General features: G+C 34.0%; 1 protein-coding gene across 7 annotated transcripts in view; it reads left to right on the top strand.

Annotated features, from left to right (window-relative positions):
- Nucleotides 1-19,798, top strand: part of EYA1 (EYA transcriptional coactivator and phosphatase 1) — a 350,164-nt gene that overhangs the window by 173,806 nt on the left and 156,560 nt on the right. For 4 of the 7 annotated variants that reach the window (XM_031935953.1, XM_031935951.1, XM_023184055.3 and 1 more), the window contains 2 exons: nucleotides 17,609-17,658; nucleotides 19,211-19,338. In XM_031935953.1, the coding sequence (XP_031791813.1) occupies nucleotides 17,609-17,658; nucleotides 19,211-19,338 (178 nt within the window). Of the gene's footprint in view, nucleotides 1-11,841; nucleotides 12,447-17,608; nucleotides 17,659-19,210; nucleotides 19,339-19,798 lie in introns of those variants that run through there. The other 3 variants (XM_023184056.3, XM_023184054.3, XM_023184052.2) reach the window with 2 other exon arrangements.

Here is a 19,798-nt window from a genome sequence, read left to right as displayed (position 1 = left end):
AAGGAGTTTTTCCACTGTTTTTTTCTAGGATTTGTATGGTATCAAGTCTTACATTTAGATCTTTAATCCATTTGGAGTTTTTTTGTGTGTCTGGTCTAAGATAAGAATTCAGTTTTATTCTTTTGCATATGGATATACAGCTTTCCCAGCACCATTTATTGAAGAGACTATCCTTTCCTTATTGGTCTTATTGGTGGTCTTGTTGAAAATTAGTTGACCATATGTGCTTGGGTTTATTTCTGGACTTTCTATCCTGTTCCACTGGTTTATGTGTCTGTTTTCAGGCCAGTACCATGTTCTTTTGATTATTATAACTTTGTAATATACTTTGAAATCAGGACAAAGCCTCCAACTTTGCTTTTCTTTCTCAAAATTGTTTTGGCTATTTGGAGACTTTTGTGGTTCTATATAAATTTTACAATTATTTTTCACTATTTCTGGGGAAAATGCCATTACAATTTTGACAGGAATCATATTGAATGTGTAAGTTGCTTTGAGTAGCATGGACATTTTAACAATATTAATCCCTCCAATCCACAAACACAAGATACCTTTTCATTTATTTGTGTCTTCTTAATTTCTTTCATCAGTGTTTCATATAATTTTCAATGTACAGATCTTTTACTTCCTTAGTTAAATTTGTTTCTAAGCATTTCATTCTTTTTGATGCTATTGTAAATGAAATTGCTTTCTTGATTTTTCAAATAGATTATTATTAGCATAAAAAATGCAGCTGATATTTACTTGCTGATTTTGTATCCTACCACTTTACTGAATTAATTGATTGGTTCTAACTTTTTTGTGGAGTCTTTAAGGGGTTTTCTACATATAGCATCATACCACCAGCAAACAGAAATACTTTTTACTTCTTCTTTTCCAAGTTTGATACCCTCTATTTACCTTTCTTCTCTGACTGCTCTTGTGAATACTGCCAGTACTATTTTGAACAGAGGTGGTATGGTGAGAGTGGGGATCCTTGCCTTGTACCAGATCTTAGAGGAAACGCCTTTAGGTTTTCTTCATTGATTATGATGTTAGCTGTAGGCCTTTTATAAATGGCCTTTATTATGTTGAGGAAATTTCCTTCTATACCTATTTCATTGAGAATTTTTACCATGAGAGAATGTTGAACTTTGTTAAATGTTATTCTTGTACCTGTTGAGGTGATCAGTGCTTTTGAAGTGTCATTCTTTTAATGTGGTGTATCATATTTATTGATTTGAAATGTTAAACCAACCTTGAATCATAGAGATAACCCTCACTTGGTCATGGTGTATAATCTTTTTGATGTGTTGTTGAATTAAGTTGAGTCCTTTTAATAACTCAATTCTGTGCTCTTCCCTATTTGTTTACCTTTTCTTTGCATATGTTCAGATGTATCTGTTATTTTATCAATTCCCTTATCTTCATGAAAGTGTTCTTGGAGCCTTCTGACCTTCTCCAATCTGGACTGTCATGCCTAGGGCATAACTATCATTCTAGAATTTCCTTTTCCATAAGCACCAGAAATTATATTCATCTTTCTTCTATTTGGATTATCTAGTTTGTAAAGGAGGTTTGCTTCCTAAATTTAATGGAACACACCCTCTGTTAGCTTCCTGAGAAAGGATTGGGAAATCAACCTGATTGGGAAGTTAACTTTTTGAGGATTCACTTGTCCGAAAATGTTTTAAATTTAATTGAAATATTTAATTTTCCTACTTATAAAGTTTAGTAGGCCGGGAATTATTTGTCATCTAGGAATTTGAGGCCATTGCTTTACTACCTTCTAGAAATACATGTTCCAATTGAGAAGTCTCAAGTCATGACCTAGGCTTTGTATGTGGTCTGTTTTTTCTCTCTAGAAGTTTGTAGGGGCCATCTTTTTTGTGTTCTGAAATTTCCAAATAATATCCATTGGTGTGAATTGTTTTTATTCTTTTTGTTAGTTAATCATTGAGCTCTTTCAATCCGAAAACTCATGCCCTAGGAAGTATCTTAGAATTATTGGCCTAAATTTTAGCCTTTATTGTCCCTCTTCTCTTTCTGAAACTCTAGTTATCTGGGTGTTGGACAACCAGAACTATAACTTCTCATTTCTTATATTTTCTATACTTCTCTATTTTCCATCTCTTCTTACTCTCTTCTCTGGGAGAATTCAACAATTTTATTTTCAAATCTTTTTGAGTTTTATTTTCCAGTTATCTTACTTTTTATTTCCAAGGGCTCCTTTTTGTTGTTAGATGCTCTTTTAAAATAAAAAAAAAAAAATTATTGTTATTTTCTTATCTTGTTTCATGGCTTCAGTATCTTCTCTTATTTCTCTTTTCATATTAATGGGAGTTTATTTTTGTTTTTTGACATTTGCTTTTCTTTGATCTCTGTTTCCTGCAAGTTGCTTTTCTTTTCATTGGTTTCTACATTTCTTGAGAAGCTTTCCTCAGACTTTTCATAATTCTTAACTCTTGGCTTATATTTAAGAGTAGGGCATGAACTTTGTTAATGACTTGTTGCCCATGGTTTTTACTTTAGTTAAATGACTTGTTGCCTGTAGTTTTTACTTTGGAGTGATCAGATTGAGTTCTCTCCTTAGGAGGTCCCCAGATATAAGTGATTTAGATCTTTCCTTTGGGGCTGGTCTGAATACTTAGTAAAACCAATTCAGGCTCCTGCCTGGATGATCACTGGCTGACAGTGTTCTGGGAACCCTAATGAGGAAAAGTTATGGAGGAAGGGAGGAAGGGAGCAGGGGCAGTTATCCCAGCATTCAGCATGAGTGTTTTATAATCTGCCTGTTATCAAAATGGTGCCTGCTTCTTCAGCACACACCGGGCTTCTCCTACAATCCATAGTCTACTTCTTTTACTGACTATGTAGAGCTGACTATGTGGAGTAGAGAAAAGGGTCTTACTGCATCTTATACTGACTTGTACGAAATCCTCCTTATGGTAGCCATACTTGTACCTCCACTTGCAGAAGTACCTGGTATCATCAATTGCTAAGATGTTGGGGATGGGAGGAGTTGGGTGGTGTAAGCTGGATTGCTTTTCAGCTTTCCTTACTGCCAACTTAGGATTCAGCTTTCTCATATCTGCTAAGTGAGTTACTAATGTTCTGCGTGGTTTAGATTTTTTTCCCCTACTTTTAAAATTTGTTAAGGCTGAGTGTAGTGTCTCATGCCTATAATCCCAGCCCTTTGGGAGGCCAAGGTGGGAGCATCGCTTGAGCTCAGGAGTTTGAGACCTGTCTGGGCAATACAGTGACTATCCACCTAAAATTAAAAAAAAAAAAAAATAGCTAGGCATGGTGGCAAGTGCCTGTAGTCTCAGCTACTCAGAGGCTGAGGCAGGAGGATTGGTTGAGCCCGCCAAGTCAAGGATGCAGACAGCCATGATTGCATCACTGCACCCCAGTCTGGGTGACAGAGTGAGAACCTGTCTCTAAATTAATTAAATAATTAATTAAAATGTGTTACTGTTTTCCTATTACCTGCTTTTCTTCATTCTTGGGGATTTATGTCTTAGAAAAAACTCTTTACTGGTGCTCTAGGGGATTTATAGAGAAAGCAAAAATGAATGCATATATTCAGTCAGCCATCTTTTCATTTATTTACACTTCTATGCACACATAATTTCCTTAAGTGTGGGAATTCTGTCTGCCTTGTTTACTGTTTCATCTATGCCCATAGTACCTGGCATATACTAGATGCATGATAAATATTTATTGAGTGACTGATTACTAGCTGACAGACCAGCTGACTGACTAACTTTGTTGGTTAGATTTCTGAACCATCTATAAGATGCAAAATTTTAAAATGATGGTGTTGTGGACACACCTACAATGAACTATTTCTGAAAGGCAAGACATGTAGGGTTTATTTAAATATAGGCTTTCATCCCATTGAGTACTCTTTTACATTTTTAAATTAATTTTTCTGTTTATTTTGGTTAGGAATTTAAAAGGGAAATATGAACTGGTATTAAGATAACACTATACTTAGGGAAGAATATGACATAGCTAGAATGCAGTAGATGGTGGCTTTTTTTTAGCCTAAAACTGAACTTTTTATTCCTTTTTCCTGTTCCATTTAAATACATACATCATATGAATATAGTGATTTCAAGTCTGTTCTAATTCCTTAATTTCCTTGCTATTTGGTCGCTCCCTGTTGTCAGGATGGCAAATTCCTAGTACGATTTTTAAGGACTCAATTTTGTCCCATAAATTATTTTAAATATTTTTGTACATAAAATGAAATTAATATTCCTATAATGATAATGCCCTAGCCAGTCCAGCTTTAAAGTTTTCAGTGGAAGGAAAATATAACAATCTGTAAGAAAAAAGAAAATGAAAGCAAAGGAAATTCAAGGACGTCATTTTTCTTTCACAAACCAGGTCCATGTTCCCTCAAGTAGCCCTGTGTGCATGTATTAATTAATTTAATAACATTCACCAAGCACCTCCTATGTGCTAAACCTTGGAAACTATGCCCTGTTTAAGCACTCATTCCACACTCATTCAATTAAATTGATTTGAAATTAACTTTTCTGTTGCTATTTTTTTTTCTCCATGGGAGCTTTACCATAGCAGTAAACATTTTCATCCACATACCATTTTGGTAAGGTGTGTACCACTGCATCCATTTAATAGCTAGCTAGTTATAAATTATAAATTGAAAGAATAAGTACTGTGACAACAAAGGACATAGAGAAAGCCCATGTTGAGACCAGAATTAGAATTCACTTGAATGTCTGGTGCATTTGTTTTAATCTGGTGAATAGTACCCTTGACTATAGAGAGATGTTAATAATTCTACACACTTAAGGAAACGAATAGCATTTCAACCTTGAATAATGATAGACATAAAAACCAAGAATATACAAAAATGGAATAGGAAATCAGGGTTGCCATATATTGCTCTAAGAAGTTTTTTTTTTTTTTTTTTTTTTTTTGAGTTGGAGTCTAGTTCTGTCACCAAGCTGAAGAGCAGTGGCGTGATCTGGGCTCACTGCAACCTCCGCCTCCCAGGTTCAAGCAATTCTCCTGCCTCAGCCTCCTGAGTAGCTGAGATTACAGGTGCATGCCACCATGCCTGGCTAATTTGTTTTTATTTTTATTTTTAGTAGAGATGGGGTTTCACAATGTTGGTCAGGCTGGTCTCCAACTCCTGACCTTGTGATCTGCCTGCCTCCACCTCCCAAAGTGCTGGGATTTCAGGGGTGAGCCACCTTACCCAACCTTAAGAAGATCTTAATGTGAAATGTCTAATTTTTTTTCCTTTTCACGTGTAAGTCATTCATGGGTTGATAATAGGCATAATTTTGGAAAATTCTAAATACAGAGCTTAAAGGTGTGGTCCCTCCTGTTTAATAGTCTTCAGTAATTAATCATGAATACATTTATTTGTGGTGAGTTCAGTCATCCATATTTGTGTCCATTTTTAGGTTTATTGAATACAATTTATCCTAAAAGAGACAGGTATACTATGACGATACTGCAAATTTAAAATGCATAGAGTCTGCATATCTGAAAACAATGTCTTTTTCCTTTAGAATTTCTAAGTCAAAGGCTGTCATTCTTTAAAAAGGCTGGGATTCTTGGGCAGGTTTTTGGATCATTGTTTTGAATAGCAAATTCTTTTTTTTTTACTTTGTTTTTGTCCTGTCCCTCCTTCACCTTCTCCTTACCCATTCCCCTGCATCCACTCTCTACAAGCAGGGAAAATCCTCCTCTCAGGGAAAGACAGGAAGGAAAGTGAACAGCAATCCCGAGAGGCTGAAGCTAATGGGGGCTTGCAGATCTTTCAGCAGAGGTTGTCAATGATAATCGTGCAGCAGAGGGCTCCTCTATGGGCGCTCTGACCTCTTGGTAAACTATTTGTTTCTCCTTGTATTGATTAAAAAAACAAGCCACCAGCCTGTACTCTCTATCAACCAGGGTGTTGTTTTAAAGAATCTTCCACATTTAAAACATACTAAAATTCCCAGATCCTTAGCTTTGCTTTACTCTGTATTTCAGGTAAACCAGATCATTGATAATATTAAAACATAATCCCTGAAAGAAGCAGAGGATAGTTTCCAGGTTTATATTTTTTGAAAGAACATGAATCACATATTTCAATAATCAGTATAATACCCCAAATATTAAACCATCTAAAACAAACATTCCTCTTAATTATGAGTATCTAAAGACCACAAAATGTTTAATCGTACTTACATTTGGGTTGCAGAAAGGAATTCTGTTTTAAGTATTTGAACAAACTGAAGCTATTGTTTTCCTTAGTATGTGTTATAGAGTCTACTTTTTTTTCTTCACACCATAGTATACTAAAGTAAAACCCAAGGACCCAAGGCAATTTGATCGCTTGCAAGTATGAATCTAGATAAACCTTACAGTAGAGAGAAACCTCCAGGTTGTATACCTATTGACGTTGCTTAATAAAAACTTCTAGAATAATGGTGCTTCTGGTTGTGTTTCCAATAGCAATGTGATTGTAGTGCACAGTGGATTAAGTTACTGATCCTTTGAATTCTGACCTTCTGTCTAAAACAGCTTTAGAGGTTACTCTTTTTATTTTTTTTGTCTTTTCTTTTCTTTCTGATATGGGAGACTGGAGGAAGAAAAAGTTAATGCTGCTTGAAGGAAGAAAAAAATTCTATAGGTTATTAGGTTTGGGGGCTCCCTCTCCCCAATCTCTGGCAATTCCTTTTTAATAATAATGGAACTTGTTGATTCTGAATACTGAAACTATACATCCAAATGCATCAGGAAATGTGGAGTGCACTTTTACTATAATTATTTCCTCAGTGAATAAATCAAGTGTTTATGGTATAATAACTATTAAAAACAAAGCACATCATACTGTAACTGAAATTAAGAAAGGTAAAATGTAATAAATTGATATAACTGTGAAACAAGACATGCATATAATTGTTGGTCATAAACTCGGACTCTGCTTTTCAATATAAAGAATAAGTTGGGGTATTTATAATCTCTAGGAAAATAATTAACCTTTTTGAAGATGTAAGGAGAAAAATCCCATATCTCCTGATTTGAGCATTTCAAGTTCAAGGATTTTTTCTCTATTGACCATTTAATGTGCTTTTATTTTTGAATCTGCCAAGTAACTTGCAGTATGTGCTCAGAAATAATCAGCTACTATATAGTGATTTTTTTCTCTTCCATATTGAATATATTATTTTGGTATATAACAGTATGTATCATTTCAAATATCATACATTTTTCTGGATTTTTGTTAACTTTATGGGCTATCACCTTGCTTCAAAATGATGATACAATGAGGAGATATTAATGTCCCGTTGCTCCATCTACTGTTTAGAAGTGACTTTGATGGTGCTAGAAAAATGAGGCAGATTCCAGAACAAATAGTGAGGGAAAAATCACTCATACTTAAAAAAAATCAGGCTTCACAAAAATATAAAATGCCTAGCACAATACCTGGAATGTAGTAAGCACTTCATAAATGCTAATTCCCATCTTTCCTCCATGAGCTATTCATTGTTTCCAAAGAATTTAAAAACTGTGAACTCAGCTGTCATGAAACCTGAAAAACACAAAGCAAATTTCCAGATCCTCTTACATGTTTTGGGAGGCGCTGACAAGATTGGTTTTGCCCATGGCTTAGAGGAAAAAATCTTCAAGAAGAAACAACCTGGGTTTTCTAGGTTGCTTCGTGTCAACAGAAACCCATTTTACAGCATGAGAAAGCAAAATAACATCGCTGAGATTAAACATATGCTCCCAGGACCAATTATTTATATATTTTTCGGCAGAAGGAAGAAAAAGTAACTGTTTGCCATTTTGGAAAATCAGTTGATTTTAGAAGAGGAAAACTGTTTTGTCATTTTGTTTAAGTACCTATATTATCTCATCCCCTTTCCTTAAAAATCTGCCACTGCCCTTGCTATCACTATTAGTTTCAAGAAGTGCTGCTCAAAGTTTCTATTAAGAATAATACTTTAAAAAAAAAAAATCCGATAGGCAGTCATTACTACATAGGATAACAAGTTTCCCACCCTACATAAATAAATGTTATTATTAATATGTAATAATGAATGTGCTCTTTAGGAAGTCAGGAAATAGGTTATATTTTCATATTGTGTTGGTATAAAGACTTTAATGTGTATTAAAATAATTTTCCATGGTACAGCTAATAGTTAATTACCTCCTTAACTTTACTGTTAAAAGCTAATCATGTTGGAGTTTGAATGGAAAACATTCCACAAAATAGTGGTAGACATTCAATTTGGCAGATTTAATATCATTCTTAAAATAAATAGAGGATGTTTTACTTGGTTACATTTCAGCAGAAGGCTCCTGGGAGCAGGACCCTCATTGTAGGTCTCGTGCTGGTGGGGAAAGAGCAGGTCATGGAAGTGACCACTCCAAATGCCAGCAAGGATCATAGTGTCAGCCATCCAGACACGGTTCCAAAGGCTCCACAAAGAAGCCAGGGAGGTAATGCCATGGCGTGGACCACAAAAAAAATAAATTTATATGAAACCAGGAAGACTGGAAGTATAGTATTTTGGGATACTGTATTTGCCATTCTACTTTGAACAGTTTGAATTACAAAATGTTGAATACTTCCACATATTGATTTTAATCATGTGGAAGAAATAATGGCTAAGATTTTGCTTTTTTAAGAAAATGCATTAGTCTTTAAGTGCTGGTTATATTTTGCAACTTACTGTACTGTTATTTTTGAGAAATAATCATCTCATAAAAAGCATAGAAACAAAGAGATTAGTAAACTGTTGGCCCAGGTAATAGCATGCATGCTGACTTCTAAAGTTATTTCAAAGTAAACACAAATAGAAGAAAAATAACTTCAAAGTGCCTCATTTATTGACAACTTCAAAACTGTAAAATAGCTTTATTTTCATTATTGGAATGAAAAGGAAAAGGGACACTCGTATTTTATCCTTTGTTTTCTTAGTGTTTATTTGTTATACTTAATTTGATTAATCAACTGTTTACTCATGAAGTTTTAGAAAAGTCCAAGTTACCTTTTAGACTGTTGTAATGAGTTCCTTGTATCTGTCCTTGTCTCTCTCTCATATATATATATATATATAACATTTGTAATATGTATTAAATATTACAAATGTAATGTAAATATCATGTATGTATACATATATATATATTTGCTTATCTTTTCTATCATGCCCTTAACCTAAAACACTAAACTCTTCTACCAAAATTGAAGACTTCTTCCATATAACCAGGCAGGTACCTAGGCAACAGCTGGCTCTGTCAGATAAAACCTGGTTGGCGATACAGCCTGTGAAAGATATTGTCTCCTTGAGGGTTTTCAAATATTTCATTACAGTTGAATATTTCAAGTATTTTCCCTTTCCAGATAAAATTATGTAATTTTTTATTGGGGAAAAAGCATATTGGAAAAATTTAAAATTCCTTTTCATACATTCATGTATTGAGATTTCCATGGCAAATATGAAATAACAATGCTTTCTTCTATAACCTTTTACTAGTAGCAAAGTTCAACACATTTTCCTAAATTTTGTAGTTATATGTATGACTGTATCTAGGGAACAATTTAGTCCTTAAAGGGTATGGTTAAGTTACATAATATAGTTATAGTTGGTGAAGATTTAGAAATAGGAGGCTATCAATACACTACAAGTTGGGTGTTATTAATGGCTTAACTGTGGCTGTTTATCATAGGATAACTGACTTTTGGTTTAAATTTTATGCGATAGTAATTATTATATACTGGATATTCAGAAGTAGTAACCATACACAATTTATGGGTAAATGTGATTGTTTTTAATCCATCTAATTTTGCTTCAGGAAAATGAAACTCCATAAAAGTAGTAAATATGCACATGGATATTACTTTTAGTCAGTGACTGAGCTCTTTGTTACATAATTACGTAGCATGAGCTATATCACATCAATTAGTGGTCACATTACATTCATCATAGTTTTACTAATTTTCTTCATAAATATATGCATCATTTATTTAATATTTCATTTAGTTATATAAATACAAATTAAATTTCAACATAAAAACATATAATATGATACATTTAACTATAATGTGGGCAAGTAACTTGTATATAAATGTGACACACTTTACATAATATTTCCACTGTTTTGATTTTGTATAGTTCTTATATTCTGGATTTGTCAGTGTAATCTTTCATGGATTAGAAAAATAATTTCTTACTCTCTTATGTCTAAAATAATTTTTAAACAATTGGAAGCATGAATACAACAGCTAAATGTAAAATTTCAAACATTGTTTAATTCTCCAACCAACACCTCAAATTTTAGATTTTATAGAGCTTAGAAATAAATGTGGTTGCAAAAGTATTTACTGTTTGATATCATAGATTGAATTACTGTAACATTAAATTTTATCTGACAATGCTGGAAATCTCCATTACAAGTTGTATTTTATTTTCTGCCTATATACTTTAGTATATTGAATAACTGAAACTTCTGGTCTGAGAAAGTGCAGTAGGTGGTAACATAATTCTATTTCTGCTGCATATATGAACAGATCCAATAGCAATCAACTGTTTCTTGACCTGGCTTCCCAAATATGGTAGATGACTAGCCCATCATTCCTTGCTGGTACTATACAAAATGAAATCCTAGGTGAGTTTGCAGTTTAAGCTGTAGCTTATGTTTGACAAAGTGTTCTTTCTGAGGAATTCAGACTGGCATACTTTCGGCAGTTGGGGGGAAGTCTGTATTAAATTTTGGTCATTAGCAGCTTTTAAATTTTTTGTTTTCATTGGAATGGTGCTTTCATTTACATATTAGCAATATAAAGTTATGATTGTGTCTATGTGTTTTATTAGTTGATGATCTGGAAATGTATTATAAAGTCATGCAAAAAGTTGTGATTTTTAAAATTTTTTTCACATCTATCAAGCGCCTAAAAAATGAGGATGCTTTTCTTTTGTTTGTTTTTTTTTTTTTTTTTAAATAAAAAACCTATTAAGTAGAATAGTGTTCTATGGGTGATGACAAAACAGTTTTAAGAAAACTCCAGTGGGTATAAAGATTTTATTTTAGAGCACAAAATTGGTTACAATCAGTGACTAGCATCAAAATAAACAAACGATGCCTTCTTTGAATATATGAAATCAACATAATGGTTAAGTCTTATCACCAAAGTCATGTATCTGCATAAAACATACCTTAACTGAAGCTCAGCTCTTTAGGTGAGTGTTATAGATTGTCATGCATAGATTCTGAGGTAAGAATTTTTTTTAAAGAATCAACTGTAAAGAAAGAGTTCTAGATAACATGAATCTTTTCCAAAAATCATTTTAAAATATTAACACTGAAACATTATCTGGTTCATATCCAAGGAATTATTCATTGAAGACTTGCCATTCGAGAAATCATTTAGGATTCATCCTTCAGGCTTTCATTATTAAACTGATAATAGCTTGCACGTTTGCTTTTTCGCTTTCTACTTAAAGGGAAATGGCCATTCTAGTTTTTTATTTCCCCCAGACCTGTTTCAGTAGTCGGTACGTTAGTTAGGAAATAAATTCTGAAAAGTATCGGTACGTTAGTTAGGAAATAAATTCTGAAAAGTAGTGGATTCCCCAAGTTTCAGGGCCTGAAAAAAGTTTAGGAAAAGTGTAAAAGATAACGTGTAACTACTCCCCAAAGATCTTAATTGGTAACTACTGTTGCAAGAGGACGCGTGTGTGTTGACCGTGCCTCAGAGAAGTTATTCTCACACAGCTGTTTATTCAGATAGCGTGGGGCGCGTTCATTTACATAATTTTTTTTTTTTTTTTAAGCAGCAAGGTTGAGTCAGACAGAGCAGTGATCCTTTCAATTGTTGCATTTAAACCAATAAGGTTAGGACAAGAGAATAGCTGTGGTTTGCGCTGCAAAAACCAAAAAAAAAAAAAAAAAAAAAAAAAAAAAGAAGAAAAAAAAAAAAAAAGCCCCGAGGCTCCATGGGCAGACCTACAAGGCTGCGCAAACAAATCGAGGGATGAGATTCTGCTGTTTCTTTGTCTAGGGTTCTCAGATGCTATCTGCGGCTGCTGTTTGGTGGGGAAGGAGCGCAGGGCGCAAAGCTGTTACGAAACAGAACGGTGGGAGCTGATGGCTCCGAGTTTGGGGCGAGGTAGAAACTCTCCAGTGCCACTTCCGACTTTAAGCCTTCCTGTTGCCGTCCACTGTGGCGGGTTTCTTCCTGGGGAACGCGTTTTCGCTCAGTCGCTCGGCAGCCCGAGCCTGCGGCAGCGGCCAGGCGCCTGCCCCCTGCGCCGAGCTTTCCCCCGCAGAGGCGCTCAGCTCCCAGAAGCGCCGCGGCTGCACCAGAGCGCCTGAGAGCCCTCGCGCGTCCCAATCCAGGAGCAAAACTATGTCAGGAATGGAGGTTTGCTAACCCAGAAAATTCGAAGGAACACATTAAACTGGTGGATGCAGCAGATGTAAGCGCTGTAAGTACAAGCTGACTGTTTGAAAAATTGTAGTGACTGACAACAGCTGTCCTGTGGGCAAAGCCCAAGCTAACAGGAGCGCTTTTATTATTGTTTTGATTTGTTTTCAAAGAAAAACATTATGGCATGGGGAAAATTATGACACTTTGTACCTAGTACTTTATGAGCCACAGGGCTTCATCCAAGAAGTAGAATTTCCAACCTCCAAATTATGAGCGATTAGGATCATTAAGAGAGAATTACAAATTAATTGTTAACAATTACTTTTGTCATGCTCTAGATAAATAAATATGAAGGACCATATTCTTGTAGGGAGATGACTTCATATCTCTTTTCTGAATTGCTGCACAAATCTCAAATATATTTGTGTGATATTGAATAAAGCGGTACGTATGTGTTCATTGCAATACATAAATAACTTTTCTTACACACTTTAATTTTATATGAAAAAATGAAGCATTTAACATTTGAAAGGACAACAGGTAACAACGTTAAATTGATAGCACTTTTTAAGGAAGAAAATCTTTTTGCTTCAATAAATGAATTTCCCAAACGTTATATTAAACAAACTTATCTTCGAAAGGTGATATAACAAATATTTACCCAATTAATATATTTTTTCTCTTATTGACACTTTGTAAGGCTTGACTGGACCTTGAAGTTAAAAACAAGATCTGTAAACTTTTGAATTATCATTTAAAATATTTGCCATTCAAAATCAGTATATGAATTGTTAATGACTCATGGGTTTATATTTCTTGGGAGGAGTTTTTGAACACATTTAAGCATAGCATTTGCAAGAATTCAATAAATTCAGAGCTGTCATTGAATTTAGACAAACGTTTTTATGTTTTATTTCTTAAAATGGCCAGGGGTACAAAAAGTTGATAGTAAGCACATAGTGTAGTTTTATAGGTTTGAGATTGTTTTTATAATGTGTCTTTCAAAGTAGGTTTTATTTTATGCTTGCATGAGTCTTCCCCACCCCCCCCAAGTCTGGGGTCTGAGGACATGCACACATGTATAGTCATGCTTTTGCATTATCAAATATTTGATATTTGACTTTCTCCATGCTTGAGTTCTCCCAAGGCCCAAAGTGTTCAGTAAGTGAGCAAGCAGTCATGGATTTTCAATCTTTGAACATTCTTTGCGGTGACAGACATAGAAGCCTAATTGAGCCACTGTTCAGTTTTAGAGGGCCAAATGGAAGTCCACTGCTGTGTAAGTTTCATAGACATGATAAATGATTTTCTCAAAAGAAAATTTCCATTTGTGAAAATCAAGTAAGAATACATTGTAAAGAAGAAAAACACTTGCAGCTAGAATAAAACCACTTGTTTAATCAAATATCAAAAGTATTTCATTCAACATTTTAAATAAATTGATATTGAAAACAATCCCTTAAAGCTATAGGTAGCATCCATGTGGTTTAAATACTTATTTGTTTTTTCATGCAGACTCTATTTTGTCATTTTCTTTAAACGACGCATTGCAAAAAGTAATGTAGTATACTACATTAAAATAATCAGCAGTAGTATTAAAGCATTTATTTTTATGGAGTCTTTGATAAAGAAGAAAATACAGTGTTAACATTTAGAAAACATCTACGTCTCCCTAGAACTTCATTTCAATTTTAGGTTTAGGGTTTTATTTTTAAAATTTAAGTTTTCATTACAACACTGATGCCATAGTTGGAGATACCGATTGAGGAGAAATTTTAGCAAGAATATACCCTGCTTAAAACACAGATTTATGGCTAAGGAAATTTTTTATACATATATAAAATACATTCTGATGAGAAAATTGCCATTGTCTTTCAAATTTGGAGTGCTCAGGTTGATCTGTGGTTGGACAAAACTAGCTTGCCTGCCAACTCTATTTATTTAGATAAGCTCAGTACTTTCACTTTGAAAATTTCTTTTCAGTTTGAAAAAAAAAGTTTTAAATTATAGTCATTTTATAAAAATTGCTTCTAGCAAGCAAAAAAAGCCTATGGAAAACCCATAATTTAGACAAGTACCTACATTTTATTTGCTCTGTGCTGCTGAGATTTAGAATCCCTTTCCATTTACAGTTTACTTTTCACAGAACATTATTAACTTTTTGGCTTCACGCATGATCTTCTGTCAGATGCTTTTGATTTGTAATTTAGCAAAGTATAATAAACAGTGCAAAAGTCATGAATTTTGCTCTGCATCCTGAGCTCTGTGGTAGGGAAAATGTGATAAAATGTGTACCTTAAGTCTTGTTTGATGATCTCTCAAAGCAAGTTTGCCTTCTGGAAATAATTTCTGGGGTTGAAGAGCATGGTATTAACAGATTTAATGTGGCTATTCAATGGATTGGCGAAGTACTATGTGAGGTTTAACAAAATGAGAGAGACAAATTGAACATCAACAAAAGTTACATCTGTGAAGAATTATAAATTTAATTAGAAAAAAGGCAAACTTAAAAGACCTCATTAACTAATCAGAAGTCAAAGTTACTAGTTTAGGATTCTTGAATTTGAATTCTAAGAAGTTCTGCTTGTTGCTATTTGTATTTTCACAACTCTGTCAATATGCGACTATGAGTATTCTATACAATGAGTTTTAAAAAGCATTAAAGTGAAATGACTTGATTGTAATGTAAGATAACCATTTGTTATGTTATGGGAAATATTTTTGCACTCATAGAAGTATTTGAATTAAAAATACCAGATTAGGAGAAGACAAGAAACATACTAAGTTTATGGGTGTAAAGCAGAAAATGTGAACTTACTGAATGCCTCACATCACTTTTCTACAAATAATAAAATAATATTTTTCTCTTTTGAATGGAAATATCCCTAATTATTTTCAAAACACATTGTGGTTTTAGACCTTTACAACACAGAAACTTCCAGAGATATTATCAAACATGAGAGGAAATCAACAGCAATCAGAAATAGGTGTTCTTTTTAGATAAGTCATTATAAGACTATGTTTCCTTCTGCACTGTAATCTTGTACTACACATAAAAAACTAAAAGCATGTGAAGTGTAGCATTTTGTAAACTGTAACTAATTTTGCTCACATCTGTGTCTAATTGTTGTCTGCATTCGCATTCTTGAGAGTAGATTTATTTTTCCTGGACCACGATGTGGATTCAGCTGACCAGCCTAAGTGAGGATTAGTTGTTTTAAAGTTATTTTGATTAAAGAGTCATTTTTAAATACAGTAACACACAACACATGGTTTAAATAATCCTTGAGACACAAAAGAATATATCTGAAGTATACTTAATGAAATGTAGATCATGCGTATGGACTTTCAAAAGTTGTAGAGTATGAAAATACAGTAGAGTCTAGTTGAACCAGCGTAAAAGAAATGTGTTATAGTGAAAATGCATTTTTTCAGTGAAATGTGGTAGAATAATTCTTGTTTTGAAGTTCATTTTTTCTTTATTAACAGTAGTTTGACTTTGAAATTTAAATAGGATTGGTTAAAGCACAAATATAAATCTAACCAAACTTTCAAAGTATATACTGAAACTAAAATTATATTTCCAACATTGTACTTTCCAGCTAATGTTAAAATGGAAATGTACTTTAACATTTAACAGAAAGAATGCTTTAAATACTCTTTCACATAATTAAGCCAGGAGAGTTCTTAAAACTAAGTTAGTTCTCACCTATAATTTATTCCAGGTGCATAAAAGTGGAGAAAAAAAAAAAAAGAAAAAGGAAATTTATCCTTGAGGTATATTGCTGGAGTTTCTAAAGGAAACCACTTAAACTTGTGTGAGAACATTAATTTTAACAAAAATTGCAGAAGGCTGTTATCACGGAATGGCACGTCTGTAGGCATTGAAATTTAATTTTTATCTTATACTCAAGCATCCTTTAAAAATTGTTTTTCATCCTACACGTATTGTAGAAACATATACCTAGAAATTTTAGGTAACATTATACCAAGACAGTTAGACTTTAAAGATGCTTTATTCTTGCTAGAAAGGTAGTATTTCTTATTTCATAAATCATAATTAAAAAATAACAGGACTTAACAGAAGACGTTTGGTTGGATAACTGTAATGCCATTTGAGATGCTTCAGTTCTCATCTTTGTTCTGTAACCCTAATTGATGTCAGTTCAGGTTGAATGAAAATGCACATCAAAGATTTGGAATTCTGAGCCATTTTTAAACGTTTTGCAGAATGCTCTCCTACTGAGGCGTTAGCCTGAGCCTACAAGCCAGCAGTCTGGCCTTACCTGAGCTTTATCACCTGCTGGCAGTTTGAGCTGCTTCTGGAAGACAAGCAGTGACTGTCAAAGCCTGCACATTAGTTAAGTTGTTCAGTGAAGTCCTGAAGAACAGATTCGTCTAGAAAAAAGAGAGACTAAAATGTAAGCTGACTAGGATGGTGAACTGATTATTAAACTTTCCATTTTCTTTCTCGGTTTAAAAGATGGAAAATCTACCAAAAATGCTAACTACATTTTCTAGTTTACTGGGCAGAACTGAATAAGAACTCATTGAATTTTAAATTGGCGAGAGTAAATGAGCACATTGTTCAGTGGAGTGACTTTGGGTATGAAAACTTGCCTTTGCCATCTATAGCTAGTCCAGCATTGTCTGAAAGTTGCCCAGAAGCTGTTTTAGTGAATGTTAAATGACAAATAGTAAATGTAGGAGAAAACCATTATGATAAGGATAAGAAACTGTCAGGAGTCAAAGGGGTGGGCGGGAGCTCTATTTCAGCTGGTGATAACAGAAGATGAAAGATCTTCCGAGGATGCTGGAGGATTACTGCTTGAACTATTGCTGTTAAACATACTCATTTTGTCAATCGCTATTTTTTTTCCAAGCACCTTTTCCAAGCTGCCTGGGCAAGGCTGCTTTGCATGTTGATTGGGGGAAGGGTAATCCCGTTTGCAGCTGTCATAGGCCAGTGATGAATCACTATCACGTCATTTGGCTGCCTTCCCCCCCTGACAAGGGGAGGAGGAGGATAGACCTGCAGGAGGAAACAACAGTTGAGACCTCAACTTAAAGACAATATGCCTTTCACTGCTGCAGTATCCTCCTTTTTCTCTTTTGGTTAAAAGAGAGCATTGTCGTTCTCAACCATGTGCTCTGTATAATTAGGAGCTGACACTGAAGCAGAGTAACAACAGCTTCTAATTTTTTTACCCCTGATCACAGGTGCAAACATCTCAAGCCAGTTCAGATGTTGCTGTTTCCTCAAGTTGCAGGTAAGGATATTGTTGATATTTGACATTTTTGGAGATTACCTTTCTGTGACCCGTATCTATTTTTGTCTAGTGTTTCTTAATTATTTCTATTAATAGCAACAGCCTCTGTTGGAAATTACTTAACAGTTTGTATGTGTGCGCTTGTAAAACATTTTAAGTATGTAGAAAGGGAATAGGAACCTCGGTTTGAAAATAATTATGGGCTATAGTTTCTAGTGTTAGGAAAACTGTGAATGTGTAATGAGAATCAGGAGAGAAAAATTGGATTTTAAACCATTTCTAGTTTGAATTCAGAATATTTGTGGAAGTCAAAGCTCACTTTAGAAGTAAAATGGTTCGTGTTAAACTGTTTTAAAAACTGATACCCGTAGTCAATGTAAGTGCGACCTCTAAATTAAAATGACTGTAGCTTTTATTGACCTGATAGGGTGAGGAGCAAATAGTATTCACTTTATATATGTAAACATTAAACTTCCATCTTTTTTCTTAGAGAAACATACAAAGTATAAAATAAAGTAAATGGGCCCTAAACTTTTAAGAAATTGACTGTAAGAAAATAATGGTATCTAAGTGTGTTTTTAGTGACTTTAAATAAATTCTCTCTTCACTAATAGGGTATTAAATATAAATGTATAGTTCTGAAATTGTGAACATGAGTAATGGCTTTTGTACCTTTTATAGAATAAGTAACTGCAGAGTCTAAGAACTTTTAGGGGGCATTTAACTGGTTTTATATGGTAAAATTGCAAAATTATAGCACTGAAGTAGAATTGTTGTTATTTCCCAGAGTAAGTGACAGCTGAGGTATTCCAAGTGCTAATGCTTGCAGGGACCCACTGTATGTTGGCCTTATCCCTTTTCAATTGGGCACGCTGTATGTAATCCACAAAGCAAACAAGTGAGCCGACATCATAATGTTTTAATGCTGCATTTGTTTCAAGGGAAACAGAGGAACAATTAAGTAGTTTGCCAGAGTAAACACATGCATCAGGACTATCTCATTCCCTGTCACTAGACTATAGGTTTCAAGTGTTTTATTTGGTTTGGAGACCCATTAAATTACAATTGGGTGGTAAATTATAAGGGAGTACCTAGTGCTAATTTATTAGATGAAACAGATTCCCCAGAAAAGTGATCTATTTCTATTTTACTTCTTTACATAGTTGCCTTTTCTTTTAGAAAAGTAATGCCTTTGGTCCTTTTTAATATAAAAAGAAAAAGATGACTGTATTTTTTCTTTGAAAAGTAGAATAGGTGTCATTGTCTCACATTAGACCTTGTGACTTGATGAACTATGTAAGAGAAAAAATGAAATTTTAAAAACTTCAGGTGACTGGCTGGATAGGTAAAGCAAGTGACATCTTTTGATAGTACATATGATGAAGGGATGCCTGAAGTCAAAATGTGAGATGAATTATTTTGTGTCTAAGAAATAGATACAATGGGACTTTTGTGCGAGTGTGTTTCAAAGCAGGTGTCAAGTCATTAGCACATTAAATAGTGGTGTTATGAATTTGGTACATCTGTCAAACGGAAGGCTTCTTGTCTTTAGGTCTATGGAAATGCAGGATCTCACCAGCCCGCATAGCCGTCTGAGTGGTAGTAGTGAATCCCCCAGTGGCCCCAAACACGATAACTCTCATATAAATAGTAATTCCATGACTCCCAATGGCACCGAAGGTGAGTGTCTGCCTTCTCACTGTTTACTTTGTACCTTGTTTCTTCATCAGTATATGCTTTGTTATTAGTTGGTTTGTTATTATTTGAAATCATTAATATGATTTCTGTTGTCAAATTTGTAAAACTACTGTTATATTTCCTCTATAGGTAATAATGTGACTTACGAAATCCGTATTCATTGTTAGGAGATTCATGTTTCCATGTTATTGTAACATTGTATAGATTGGTTTTGTTTCGCCAAATGCATATACATATATACACATGTGTATTATACATATTTGTGTGCATAACATTTTTAACCTTTGAGTGTGTTTTATCTTATTAATCATGTCCACACTGCAATATCAATTTGTGTTGTTTCGTTGTATGACCAATTAAAACTTGGTATTATTTCCTTTATTTTATTTTCCCTTTTGTTGTTAAATATAGCCGAATTTGTTTAAATGTAAACATTGGACTG

Source organism: Piliocolobus tephrosceles, chromosome 7, assembly GCF_002776525.5.
Source record: "Piliocolobus tephrosceles isolate RC106 chromosome 7, ASM277652v3, whole genome shotgun sequence".
In the NCBI taxonomy this organism is placed as follows: domain Eukaryota; kingdom Metazoa; phylum Chordata; class Mammalia; order Primates; family Cercopithecidae; genus Piliocolobus; species Piliocolobus tephrosceles.
Note: the sequence above shows the minus strand (reverse complement) of the source record. Positions and strands in the feature narration are given on the sequence as shown.